At 42.3% G+C, this 14,744-nt stretch overlaps 1 protein-coding gene across 11 annotated transcripts in view; it reads right to left on the bottom strand.

Moving 5' to 3' along the window:
- The window catches only part of brca2 (BRCA2 DNA repair associated), a 69,160-nt gene that overhangs the window by 17,037 nt on the left and 37,379 nt on the right, over positions 1 to 14,744 (bottom strand). For 9 of the 11 annotated variants that reach the window (XM_020047982.2, XM_034288072.1, XM_020047987.2 and 6 more), the window contains 5 exons: positions 10,299 to 10,454; positions 9,972 to 10,119; positions 6,253 to 6,368; positions 5,637 to 5,823; positions 5,273 to 5,439 (listed from right to left, as the gene is read on the bottom strand). In XM_020047982.2, coding sequence (XP_019903541.2) covers positions 5,273 to 5,439; positions 5,637 to 5,823; positions 6,253 to 6,368; positions 9,972 to 10,119; positions 10,299 to 10,454 — 774 coding nt within the window. Of the gene's footprint in view, positions 1 to 5,073; positions 5,135 to 5,272; positions 5,440 to 5,636; positions 5,824 to 6,252; positions 6,369 to 9,971; positions 10,120 to 10,298; positions 10,455 to 14,744 lie in introns of all 11 variants that reach the window. The other 2 variants (XM_020047998.2, XM_020047975.2) reach the window with 2 other exon arrangements.

Raw genomic sequence — 14,744 nt, 5'->3', positions numbered from 1 at the left:
TCTCCCTTAAGGATAGGGTGAGAAGCTCAGTCATCCGTGAGGAACTCGGAGTAGAGCCAATGCTCCTTTGCATCGAAAGAAGCCAGTTGAGGTGGTTCGGGCATCTGGTAAGGACGCCCCCAAGACGTCTCCCTATGGATGTGTTCCAGGCATGTCCAGCTGGGAGGAGACCTCGGGGTAGGCCCGGGACCAGGTGGAGAGATTATATTTCGTCACTGGCCTGGGAACGCCTCGGGATCCCCCAGTCAGAGCTGGCAAATGTGGCTCGGGAAAGGGAAGTTTGGGGTCCCCTGCTGGAGCTGCTGCCCCCACGACCCGATAGGCATAAGCAGATGAAGATGAGATGTTAAGAATTTATTTTATCTTTCAATTGGTTTTACATCATGTGTGCACGTTTGTACAGTCAGGTTAGGGACCAAACCACTGTTGAAAATCATGAAGCGAATAAAAGCCTTGCAAATGCATATAGATGGCCTAAAAGATTGAATAACATGTCCACACCTTTGTGTATTTATCAACAATAGAGTTAGGCCAAGAAGATTATTTGAAAGTAAAATTAATTATATGGCTAACCTTAAAATATTCTTATATAATACACTTTTAGCCAGTATCAAGTGTAGTTGTCCGCAGATGAAAATAATGTCCAAAATGTCCAGTGGGAAATATACCAAATAAAATAAATGAATTAAAAGCATATTAGACTAATATTGTGTGACCTACAGCTCTGGAAAAAATTAAGAGATCACTGCACCTTTTTCTTTCTTTTCCAAAAAAGTTGAAAAGTTGAGTGAGGAACAGTGTTCTCTTAATTTTAACCCTTCTGTTCCTCACTCAAAACCTTCCTTTTCAACTTGTTTGGAAAGGAAAGAAAAAGCTGCAGTGGTCTGTTAATTTTTCCCAGAGATGTATATGATATGTTGCCAAGAAAACAGCAAGCCTCCACTCGCTCTTACATTAAGACATTAGCTTTAAGTGTTTGGTTGTGTGACTAAGCAAAACGTATTTCAGCGTTACAACATATTTATATCCATACATTTTAATGGACATTATCTAATTAGGAAATAAGACAATAAAAAATTGTCTAATAATAATGTTATGAAATTAGTCTACATTACAGTGCATTGCAAAACAACTCTAAACTAGGTTTAAACAAGTGTCTCTTGGTCAAATGTCCTTCTTACAGCACTAAGTGTCATTGGCATTGGATAAACGTGCAAGATGCACCTTCAACCAATCATTGTGCGTCAGCAACACCCTCCTATTCAAAACACACATGGGTAAACATGACCCCCTGACGGTGCTTCTAATAGGTGTCAATGGCTAGGTGCTAAAGGTTGAAAGGGCAGAATTTTGTAAATAATTTCAATGAAAGATCAATAAACAAAGACATTTTCACACAGCTGGTTTTGCTCATACAGTCAGGTCCGTAATTAATTGGACATTTTTGCTCTGCACACCACCAAAATAGCTTTGAAAGGAAGCAATAAAGATATGCTTCAAGTGTAGACTTTCATTTTTAATTTAAGGGTTTTCTTAAAATTATTGTAGGAATTGTGTAGGAATTAATAAAATTTATATATGAGCCCATAAAATTGGGGGGCAAAAAGTAATTGGGCAAACAAACAATCATGAAATAAAATGTGATTTTTAATACTTTGTTGCAAATCCTTTACAGTCAATGACTGACTGAAGTCTGGAACCCATAGGGATCACTAGATACTGGGTTTCTTCTCTGCTGATGCTCTGCCAGGCTTTCACTGCAGTGGTCCTCGGGGTGTTCTGCCTTCCGTTTTGCCTTCAGCAAGCTCAATTGGACTCAGGTCAGGTCATTGACTTGGCCATTTCAGAATATTCCACTTTTTCACCTTACTGCTTTTGCAGTATGTTTCGGGGCATTGTCCATCTGTACTATGAAGCGCTGTCCAGTAAACTTTGAAGCATTTGGCAGAATCTGAGCAGATAATACAGCCATAATCACTTCAGAATTAGTCTGGTGAAATCTTCTCGATGGGTGAGATTTCTGGCCATCTGTGGTGGAGGGGTACTTCTTCACCAGAAAAAATAATCTATTCTGTCATTCACCACAGTTGTTTTCCACATTCTTTCGGCCTTTGGTTTTTACTGAGCTCCCCAGTGCATCCTTTCTTTTTAAGAATGTACCAGAGAGTTGATTTGGCCAAACCTAATGTCTTGGCTATCATTCTGATGGATTGGTTTAGATTTTTCATCCTAATAACGGCGTGCTTCACTGGCAGTGAAGTGCTGTAATACCTACAGTGGGGAGAAGTATTTTATATACTGCCGATTTTGCAGGTTTTTTACTTACAAAGCATGTAGAGGTCTGTAATTTCTATCATAGGTAATAGGTAACAAAAATCCAGAAAATCCCATTGTATGATTTTTAAATAATTAATTTGCATTTTATTGCATGACATAAGTATTTGATCACCTATCAACCAGTAAGAATTCTGGCTCTCACAGACCTGTTTTTCTTTAAGAAACCCTCCTGTTCTCTGATTATTACTTGTATTAACTGCACCTGTTTGAACGCGTTACCTGTATAAAAAGACACCTGTCCACACACTCAGACTCCAACCTCTCCACAATGGCCAAGACCAGAGAGGACATCAGGGATAAAATTGTAGACCTGCACAAGGCTGGGATGGGCTACAGGACAATAGGCAAGCAGCTTGGTGAGAAGGCAACAACGGTTGGCACAATTATTTGAAAATGGAAGAAGTTCAAGATGACGGTCAATCTCCCTCGGTCTGGGGCTCCAAGCAAGATCTCATCTCGTGGTGCATCAATGATCATGAGGGAGGTGAGGGATCAGCCCAGAACTACACAGCAGGACCTGGTCAATGACCTGAAGAGAGCTGGGACCACGGTTTCAAAGAAAACCATTAGTAGCACACTACGCCGACATGGATTAAAATCGCAAGGTCCCCCTGCTCAAGCCAGCGCATGTCCAGGTCCGTCTGAAGGTTGACAATGACCATCTGGATGATCCAGAGGAGCAATGGGAGAAGGTCAAGTGGTCTGACGAGACAAAAATAGATTTTTGGTCTAAACACCACCCGCCGTGTTTGGAGGAAGAAGAAGGATGAGTACAACCCCAAGAACAGCATCCCAACCGTGAAGCATGGAGGTGGAAACATCATTCTTTGGGGATGCTTTTCTGCAAAGGGGAGAGGACGACTGCACCGTATTGAGGGGAGGATGGATGGGGCCATGTATCGCAATATCTTTGCCCACAACCTCCTTCCCTTAGTAAGAGCATTGAAGATGGGTCGTGGATGGGTCTTCCAGCATGACAACGACCCGAAACACACAGCCAGAGCAACTAAGGAGTGGCTCCATAAGAAGCATCTCAAAGTCCTGGAGTGGCCTAGCCAGTCTCCAGACCTGAACCCAATAGAAAATCTTTGGAGGGAGCTGAAAGTACGTATTGCCCAACGACAGCCCAGAAACCTGAAGGATCTGGAGAAGGTCTGTATGGAGGAGTGGGCCAAAATCCCTGCTGCAGTGTGTGCAAACCTGGTCAAGAACTACAGGAAACGTATGATCTCTGTAATTGCAAACAAAGGTTTCTGTACCAAATATTAAGTTCTGCTTTTATACTTATGTCATGCAATAAAATGCAAATTAATTACTTAAAAATCATTTGCTGGATTTTTGTTTTAGATTCCGTCACTCACATTTGAAGAGTACCTATGATAAAAATGACAGACTTCTACATGCTTTGTAAGTGGGTAAACCTGCAAAATCTGCAGTGTATCAAATACTTGTTCTCCCCACTTTACATCCATAAAGTACATTTCCTCAAATTAAAGCTACAAGTCTGCACTCTGACCTCATGTTAATTATTTAATTTAAACTCTAATAAGGTAGACAGCAAAATAACTTTGTCACTATCCAAATACATATGGACCTGACTCTATTTAACAAGGGAGCCAATGTTAGTGGAGGGCCATGTAGCTAGCCATGCTTCCAACTCACACAAGAACAATGCCATTTTGACATGACCCCTTTCCCTTGTAGACATGACAATTGAAAAGATCAGTGTGACATCAGTGTGAGCTCTATCCCTTCTATCTTTTTTGCAGAATTTTGTTTGCTGATAATAGTATTTTGTTCCCTCAAAAAATGTAATTGTGGCGCCAAAATAGTATTTAGTTCCCTCAACATAATATTTAATTCACTCAAAATAGTATTTTGAGGCCTCTTCTTCATGTCACCTCTAGTTGACATTTGCAAGCAATATTACTTCTGGCTTGGTCTACTGCTAGAGGTGGTTTCAGACATTAAGCTGTGAACAGGAAGTCTCATTCATTTTCAAATACCTTTTGTCAGAGGGGGACAATTTGGACAATGCAGTCAACATGGGCATGCACTTCATCATACAACACCTTGATAACGCAGAACTGAATTTAATAGCTTAACAGCATAGTATATAAAGTAGCTACCTTGATGAACATGAGTTTTATCCCTAATGCATTATAAATAGTGTTATTTAACACGTTAATATTGCAATGCAAATACCCAAACAGCGTTCCATAATGGTGGATTTACTTCTGCATTTTAAAGGCCTGTAAAACGGATTGCATGCAGTGAATTTCCTGCCTCTGTGAACATTTCAGCCGATGCAGCTGTATTTTCCTTTTCGCGTGTTTGCTGGGTTTACTGTATGTAGCTACTGATGCTTGAAGCCAGCTTATCCTCAGCTAATCTGTCCTGTCCTAGTCCAGATTTGATACCTTGTTCTACTTTCATCTACTGTTAAATACTAAAAAGAAGGCTACATTATTATTGTTAAAAGCAATATCTCAGCAGTAAGAGCATCTGACCAATAACTGAAGGTTGCTAGATCATGTCCCAAATTAGCAAGGTGAAGATCAATCATCCTTGAGCAAAGGAGTTGAATTGCACCTATAATCTGTTTTTGGAGTAGAGCATCTACTAAATGACTAAAATGTAGTTAATTCACCTTGTCGCCCAGCTCTCTGATTTTGGATTATAAACTGGGAGGTTTGAATCATGAACGTCTTAAAGCTATGACGTATAACAAAATACCTAATTGCAATAACGCATCTCCGGGTGTTCTTGTATATTGCCAGTATAATATGGCCAAGTTCTGTATTCCGGGACAAAGAACAGTTGTTAGTTATGGCATATTGGCCATACACCACCCACCCTTATTGTGTAATTATACTGTCAGACATTAACTCATTATTACTAAAACACACCTGTGCTGTTTTCGAAGGAGTGTTACCTGTATGTTCTGGAACTGAGTTTTCTTAGTGGCAGTGAATTGGATGGTGGTGTTACAAGCTAGTTTCTTTCCCTCAGATGTAGAGAGTTGGTAGACCTTGTATCGGCAACCCTCCTTTAGCAAGGACTGTATATCCTGGGAGGGGTTCCAGATATTCAACATGTACACTGGTGGAAAGCAGAGGGTATTGGTCAGGTGAGGATCCAAACCAAGGACTCAACAGGACATAGTGGTCCAGCAACAAACACTACTGTGCTAATTTAGCCCAATAGAAAATAAACAGTTGCATTCTTTGCCCTTCCGCTCCCATGTAAGTAACCCTCTGTAGTATCTCATCTTTCAAAGCTTTGCTGAAGGTCCCTACCATTCTTGCAAGGCTGGGCCCTGGAGTCAGCCACACAAAGCTTCCAGACAGGGGAGACTTTTCTTACAGGGCAGCCCTCAGCCTCCACAGCCTGACGGATGCGTTCCTGCAGTGCAGTCTGCCTTCTCTCACAAACACACTGCCTGTATTTTTTTAATGCCTCCCGCTGCTGCTCACTCAGACAAGTCTAGAACAAAACAAACATGGTTTTAATTTTAAACTATGTATTGTTTACATTGTACACTTGTAATTCCTGGTAGAAATAAAAATACATTGATGCAAAAATAACAATAATAAAGAATCTGTTGAACATAAAGCATTGTGCATTCTAGAATAACAACTGGCTGTCAATTTTAACTTCTTGTATTTGTACAATTGTTTTGGATATTCACCTAATCACAACTGTTCAATGTCCGTGGGTGTGAAATAAAGCCCTATAGCAACTCATTGTGTACAATAATCACTTACATATGGTCAGTCATGGGTCCTTAAAACTAATTTAGAGGCCTTCCGAACATCGTCCCAAATTATGACCTATTCCCTATTGGGTTTTGGTGAATAGTGCATTATGTAGAGAAATAAGCCGCAATTTGGCTTGGTAACAGGTTGATTATACCTCCAGATAAACCGGATCATTCTCCACTGCTTCAAACAGCTCCTCTCCATCCAGCAGTTTCTCTATGTCTCGACTACACAGGGTCCTCTTACGGCTTCTTGGTTTATCCCAACCTGCTGTGTATTATAAACAAAGCGGAAACTGTGAAATATTAAACAATCAGAACCTGCAATACATTTTTAAAATTGCCGTATAAATTAGGTATACACCAACATACTGGCCAACAAATCGGTATCAGTCAATTATATATTAAATAAAATACAATCAGTACTATATTTTTGCTTTGAAATAGCAGATTATTTATGATAGTGTTTTTTTCTGTTTTTGGTTTGCTTGAATCGTGTTAATTAGGAGTTCTCTGGTCAGAGAAAACCTATTGTTGTTGTTATAAATAATTCAGTGGTCTCAATTTTAATCTGTTCCTCACTCAAAACCTTCCTTTTCAACTATTTTGGAAAGGAAAGAGAAAAGTGCAGTGGTATCATAATTGTTTCCAGAGCTGCATGTTGTCAATAATACAATGCTTCAAAAACATCTTGCCCTCAATGTATATCTGATGCCGCCTCGGTCTGTTAGTATAACCCACCAGACCATTTTCCTATACTCACCATATCGGAGGACCCCGTCCATTGTTGCTAGGCAACTATATTGTGTTTTTATTCTCTGTTGTTGATAAAATCTAATATATAGATTTACTAAAGATTACAAAATGTACATGTCCATGCATTGAATACAATCACAGTGACAGAATGTACTTATGTATTATATTATGTATGATTTTCTATTCATGGTGCTTGTTTGGGAGCTTTTAGTTATTAGAACATATATAAATAAAACGTTTGTATGACTGAATTTGCATTTTTTTAAATCATCATCAGAAGCAACGTGTTATTCCTTTCATGCCAGGGCACACAGATACAAAAATGGCAAAACATTGTATCGGCTGATTGTGTCAAAAAAACCTTGGTATCGGCAAAGACTATTGACAAAATAGTGATTATTTCATATTAATGATCAGCCACAAAATCCCTTTGTGGAATTAAAGTTTGTGTGAAAAAGGGAAGTCAAATTAACTGCATTTTTAAATGTTTATTGTTTAAACAGTTAAAACCTGAATATCTATGGGTAAACAGGTTTAGTACACTGCTAATTTTCTGAGATATTGAGTTTGGGGTTCATTAGCTGTCAGTTATAATCTTCAAAACTAAAATAAATAAACACTTGAAATATATCAGTCTGTGTGGAATGGATGTATACAATATACAAGTTTCACTTTTTGAATGGAATGACTGAAATAAATCAACTTTTTGATGATATTCTAATTATATGACCAGCGCCTGTATTTAGTTCCACAAGACCCAATGTGCGATTTAAGTGTTTTTTTTCAGAGCAGTGTATTTGTGTAATTTCCCACCAGTGGGGCTTCCACCAAACTGTTTTATGGATAAGTTTCTTTAGTATACATGAAAATAAAAAATTCTGAATCAAAATCTAAAGCTGGGGTGTCTAACTCTATCCATCCATCCATCCATCTTCTACCGCTTATTCGGGGCCGGGTCGCGGGGGCAGCAGTCTAAGCAGAGATGCCCAGACATCCCTCTCCCTAGACACTTCCTCTAGCTCTTCCGGGGGGACACCGAGGCGTTCCCAGGCCAGCCGGGAGACATAGTCCCTCCAGCGTGTCCTAGGTCTTCCCCGGGGTCTCCTCCCGGTGGGACGGGCCTGGAACACCTTCCCGGGGAGGCGTTCAGGAGGCATCCAGAACAGATGCCCAAGCCACCTCAGCCCCTCTCGATGTGGAGGAGCAGCGGCTCTACTCTGAGCTCCGGGTGACCGAGCTTTTCACCCTAAGGGATTGCTTGAGGCAGGCACACTCCACCAACCTGAAGTGGGCAAGCAACCCTTTTCCGACTGAGGACCATGTCTAACTCTAAAGATACAAAAAAAAAAAAATGACAAAAGCAGACATCGAATGCATAACCTCCCATTCCTCTCAAATCTTAGACATATTTCCCCAACAACTTTCCTGAACACAAATAACAATTATGATATGCTCCAGTCCGGTTTCAGTTCCCATCATAGTACTGAGACTGCACTCGTAAAGGTCACAAATTACCTTCTAATTGCCTCAGACAAAGGTTCCGCATCAATCCTGTTGCTTCTTGATCTAGGTGCTGCCTTTGACACTAGTTCACTCACTTCTTAGAGAGACTGGAAACGCTTATTGGGCTTTGTGGACATGTTCTAGCCTGGTTTAAATCTTATTTATCTGAAAGATAACAGTTCGTATGTGTGGATGGCATATCCTCTGACAAATCAAAGCTATGTTTTGGTGTTCCTCAAGGCTCGGTTCTGGGCCCATTATTGTTCTCACTATATATGCTCCCTCTGGGCAATGTAATCCGAAATCACAATGTCAACTTTCACTGGTATGCTGATGACAGTTATATTTCGAAGAAGCCCCAAAATTAGCTACTGTGGAAGAATGCGTTTCAGATATTAGGAAGTGGATGACAGAAAACCTCTTGCTTTTAAACTCAAGAGAAACAGAATTGCTCGTTATTTGGACCCAAGAAACAAAGAGCTTTGTTGGCAGATCTCACTTTGAACCTCAACGGCTGCATGGTTGTATCGCAAAAAACTAACAAACTGATGTAGAAAACCTAATCCATGCTTGTTACTTTCTAGATTAGATTACTGCAATGCTCTTCTTTTAGGTTTATTGATAAACCAATAAATAAACTTAAATTTGTGCTGCACACGGCTGCTCGAAATCCTAATTTTTTTTTTAACACATTACTCCTGTACTAGCCTCTTTACACTGGCTGCCTGTTAGGGTTAGGGGTGATTTTAAGGTTTTATTGTTAACCTACAAATCAATACTTGGACTTGCTCCTACTTACCTCGCTGAAATGATCCAGCCATACATACATGTACTCTTAGATCGCAAGATGCAGGCCTTCTAATTCTACCTAGAATATCTAAATAAACAGCCGGACGCAGGGCTTTCTCTCTTAGAGCTCCACTACAGCGGAATGTCTTGACAATTAAGGTTAGAAATGTAGACTCACTGCTAACTTTCAAGTGTCTACTAAAGAAAGTTAGATTTCTTTTGCATGGTCTATGATTAACTGTAGTCTGGCCCAGGGGTTTGAAGGTGACCAGAAAGGCTTGATACTGTCCACCCTTGCCGTCTTGCCAGGCAGGCTCTCATCGTCACTTGGATGCCCTTCCTCCAATGCGACTTGGGGGCGGAGTCAGTGGCTTGTTGTCGTCTCTGTTGCGTAAATAGTGCATTGGGCTGAACTCTGGTAGTACTCTGCCCTGATTCAGGGTGGTTGCGGTTGGTGGGTGTCCCTTTGGTTGATGCTTGGCAATGTGGGTGTATTGATTTCCTGCCTGTTAGGAAATCAATCCCCCAGATAGGGCCAACAGTGTCACTCGACCCTCTGTCTCAGTCCCAAGGTCTTAAATTTCAGCCTCCTTAAGGAGTTTTTCCTAGCCACTTGTTGTTAGCTCCTTGGGGTTTAACGCCAGGTGTTTTGTAAAAGCACGTTGTGACAACTGCTGATGTAAAAAGGGCTTTATAAATACATCTGATTGATGGAGCATAAAAGGTTTGTGATTTTGCTAGTTGTAATAAACTGCATGCACAATATGAAAAACTTAAAATGAGCACTGTATAAAGAATTGTCTGAGACTGAGCCAGAGTTCCCTACCGTCCTCCTCCTTCTCAATCTGAGCCTGGATCTTGGCACACAGGATCTCCCTGGCCCGGTTTTCGGCCTGTTCGTGTCGCTGCTGCTCTGTCTCCTCAGCGCGTTGCGAACGGAACACAAACCCTCCATCCAGCTTCTTCTCCATCCACTGGAGGTATAAAAAGAGAAATAATGTCTGAATAAAACAAAACTTTTTAGAAGGCCAGGAGTTGGGCCCTAGTTACACTATGTACATCCTCACTGTTAGGTACCCAGAGCTTTTCATCATTAAACTATAAATGGCCACTGATGTCTTTGATCAGAGCGAACATGTACGGCAAAACGCACCTGGGTGGGGTAGCTCCTCAACACCACAATGTCCACACAGCCTACTGGGCCTCCACTGCTGTAAAGGGAGGAGAGTGGGAGGAGGAATGGACGTGGGTCACGGTAGAACCCTAGCCTGATGTCCCAACGCGCAACTCTGGTACTGTTGGCTCTAATCTGAAATCATACATCACAGTAGTGTTCATTACACACAAAACCAGCTTAGGAAATTGAGTAACTTATGCAGAGAGAGAAAAAGTTGGATCTATAATTTAATCTGACTGACATATACAGTTAGGTCTGGAAGTAATTGGACATTAATGGTAGTTCCTGAACTGAAGTGTTTTTGTGTTCTACAAAATGTGTAAAGGATTTACTGGTTTACATATTGAGTTCATGAAATCGTACAGAGTCCCTGTGAATAACAAAAGGAAGAATGTTGGTTGTGTGGGAAAAGAGGATTTTTTTTGGAAAAGATTAATGATGTGTTGAGGTATATGTAAATCTTTGTCAGGATGGGGGTAGATGCAGACCAATGAGTTTTAGGTCAGGATAGAGAAAGACAACAGGGGGTAGGAAGGATAAGGAACATTGTTGTTTTTGTAGTATGACCATGCAGATTCCTACCCCCACCCATTCTTGTATAAGTATTGAATTGACCTCCAAATGCCTCAGAGATGCCTCACGGTTTATTATGTAAGCTTTGACTCTTCTCTCCTTGCAAGAAATAAACTGCACATTTTGCCAAGAGAATGTTGTCTCTGTACCTATTTCCTAAAGAGTTCTAATCAATAGAATTGCTATAACAACTGATACAAGTTTTGTTATTTTGGCAGTTTACCAAAATATATTCCAAGTTGCAGTTAAATAATGAATATGAGCTTAAAGTGCAGTCTATCAGCTTTGAGGGTATTCACATCCAAATTCGAGGAAGGGTTTAGGAACTACATCTCTTTAATATGTAGCCCCCTCTTTTTCAAGGGACCAAAAGGACAATAGACTCAAAAACTGTTTCATGGACAGGTGTGGGCTATTCCATAGATATTTCTTCAATTAACACTAGAACCGCCAAATGGCAAATAAAACTGCAATTTTGAATACTACAACCTCCTCCTTCCATGACCTTTCCTAAAAAGTGTATATTACATGGTTCCGTTGTCAGAATTTCTTTTTTTTTTACCCTGTTTTGCAACTTAACCTGCCAACAGCCCACGACACTTAGCATTGGTACCCAGCAGCTAATCACCCTTCACTGAATGCAGGACGTCAACGGATGAATGCGTGATACTCCCAGATGAATGATCAGATCGCATAGCCTATTCATCTTTTTCTAGTAACTCCTCTCGGTTTTTTGATTTTATTCATGTCACCTATAGACAAAACTTGCATGTCAGTAATCTAAAAGACTAAAGCTATGCATTGGCATTGAAAATCAACTTGATTAGAAACGCCTGGGAGACTCCTGCAAAGACGCGCCGTTCACATAGTCTATACGTTTTGGTCCTCGTCTTTTTCCAAAAACTCTTCTCATTTTTTCAAAAAGTTTTTCATGTCACCTATAGACAATTCATGTCACCTATAGATTGGCTGCGCAATTATTTTGTAAATGTAGGGCCTAATAAACAAAAGAAAATGTATTATCATACTATATCATATGATGAGATCTTGTCATCTTCTCATCATCTTCATCTCATCTTCATCCGCTTATCCGTATCGGGTCGCTGGGGGCAGCAGCTCCAGCAGGGGACCCCAAACTTCCCTTTCCCGAGCCACATTTGCCAGCTCTGACTGGGGGATCCCGAGGCGTTCCCAGGCCAGTGACGAAATATAATCTCTCCACCTGGTCCCGGGCCTACCCAGAGGTCTCCTCCCAGCTGGACGTGCCTGGAACACCTCCCTAGGGAGACGTCCTGGGGGCATCCTTAACAGATGCACAAACCACTTCCACTGGCTCCTTTCGACGCAAAGGAACAGCGGCTCTACTCCGAGTTCCTCACAGATGGCTGAGCTTCTCACCCTATTCCTAAGGGAGAAGCCAACCACCCTTCTGAGAAAACCCATTTCAGCCGCTTGTACTCGCAATCCTGTTCTTTCGGTCATGACCCAGCCTTCATGACCATAGGTGAGGGTAGGAACGAAAATTGACCAGTATATCGAGAGCTTTGCCTTCCGGCTCAGCTCTCTTTTCGTCACAACGATGCGGTAAAGCGAATGCAATACCGCCCCTGCTGCTCCGATTCTCCGGCCATTGTCCCCTCACTCGCGAACAAGACCCTGAGATACTTGAACACCTTTACTTGTGGTAACGCCTCATTCCCTACCCGGAAAAGACACTCCATTGGTTTCCTGCTGAGAACCATGGCCTCAGATTTAGAGGTGCTAATCCTCATCCCAACCACTTCGCACTCGGTTGTGAACCGGTCCAGTGAGTGCTGAAGGACACAGACCATTGATGCCATCAGGACCACATCATCCGCAAAAAGTAGCGATGAGATCCCCAGGACAACGAACTGCAACCCCTCCCCACCCCGACTACGCCTCGATATCCTGTCCATAAAAGTTACAAACAGGATTGGTGACAAAGCACAGCCCTGGTGGAGGCCAACCCCCACCTGGAACAAGTCAGACTTACTACGGAGAACCCGAACACAGCTCTCACTTTGGACATACAGGGATTGGATAGCCCTCAAAAGACCTCCTCACCCCATTCTCTCCCGCAGCACCTCCCACAGTATCTCCCGGGGGACCCGGTCATATGCCTTCTCCAGATCCACAAAACACATGTAGACAGGATGGGCATATCCCAGGGCCCCTCCAGGATCCTTGCAAGAGTAAAGAGCTGGTCGGTTGTTCCGCAACCAGGACGGAATCCACATTGTCCCTCTTCAATCTGAGGTTCGACTATCTGCCGAACCCTCCTTTCCAGTACCTTTGAGTAGACTTTCCCAGGGAGGCTGAGAAGTGTGATACCCCTGTAATTGGCACACACCCTCTGGGCCCCCTTTTTGAACAGGGGAACCACCACCCCGGTCCACCACTCCTTAGGCACTTTCCCCGACTTCCACGCAATGCTGAAGAGGCGTCATCCAAGACATCCCCTCCACACCCAAAGCTTTCAACATTTCAGGACGGATCTCGTCAATCCCCGGAGCTTTGCCACTGTGGAGTTGTTTGACTACCTCAGTGACTTCTGCCATGAAGATTGACGGTGCTCGCCCATCAGGCTCCAGCTCTGCCTCCACTAAAGAGGGCGTTAGTGGGATTGTCGTTAGTGGGATTTAGGAGTTCCTCAAAGTGTTCCTTCCATCGCCCAATTACCTCCTCAGTTGAGGTCAACAGTGTCCCATCCTTACTATACACAGCTTGGATAGTTCCCCGTTTTCCCCTCCTGAGGTGGGGGACGGTTTTCCAGAAACACCTTGGTGCCGACCAAAAGTCCTTCTCCATGGCTTCCGCAAACATCTCCCACACCCGCTGTTTTGCCTCTTTCACAGCAGAGGTCGCAGCCCTTCGGGTCTGTTGGTACACTGCAACCGTCTCCGGAGTCCTCCGGGATAACATGAGACCTTGTATTCTTCAAATTCATTTTTTTTTTTACAAATTCAGTAATTCATAATGTTTTAGACTATTCTATATGGTTTGACCCAGTAGATGAACTGATGCTCTGGCTGGATGGTGATGCTGCAGAGGAGGATGTGTATGCTAATGACGTGAAATGGCGTTCGGCTCTGGCTGTAAATGTTCGTCTGAAAGGCTTGGCGGTTCTAGAGTTAAGCAGGGAAGTGGTCTGGAGTTAATTCCAGGTGAGGCATTCACATTTGGAATCTGTTGCTGTGAACCCACAACATGCGGTCAAAGGAGCACTCAATGCAAGTGAAATAGGCCATCCTCAGGCTGCAATTTCTTTTTTCCATCAGACATAGCAGGAACATTAGGAGTGGCCAAATCAACAGTTTGGTACATTCTGAGAAAACAAGAACGCACTGGTGAGTACTGCAACACAAAAATGTCTGGATGTCCATAGAAGACAACAGTGGCGGATGATCGTAGGATCCTTTCCATGGTAAAGAAAAACCTTTTCACAACATCCAGGCAAGTGAAGAACACTCTCCAGGAGGTAGGCATATCATTATCCATGTCTACCATGAAGAGAAGACTTCACAAGAGCAAATACAGAGGATTCACCACGAGGTGCAAACCATTCATAAGCCTCAAGAATAGAAAGGATTAGACAAAAAAAATCTACAAAAAAGCAAACCCAGTTCTGGAACAGCAATCTTTGGATAGATTAATCTAAGATCAACCTGTAACCGAATGATGGGAAGAAAAAAGTATGGAGAAGGCTTGCAACGGCTCATGATCCAAAGAATTCCACATCATCTGTAAAACACAGTGGAGGCAGTGTGATGGCATGGGCATTCATGGCTTCCAATGGCACTGGGTCACTGGTGTTTATTAATGATGTGA

The sequence above is a fragment of the Esox lucius genome, chromosome 1 (assembly GCF_011004845.1).
Source record: "Esox lucius isolate fEsoLuc1 chromosome 1, fEsoLuc1.pri, whole genome shotgun sequence".
Classification (NCBI taxonomy): Eukaryota; Metazoa; Chordata; class Actinopteri; order Esociformes; family Esocidae; genus Esox; species Esox lucius.
The sequence above is the reverse complement of the archived record's forward strand: the minus strand, read 5'-3'. Positions and strand labels throughout refer to the sequence as shown.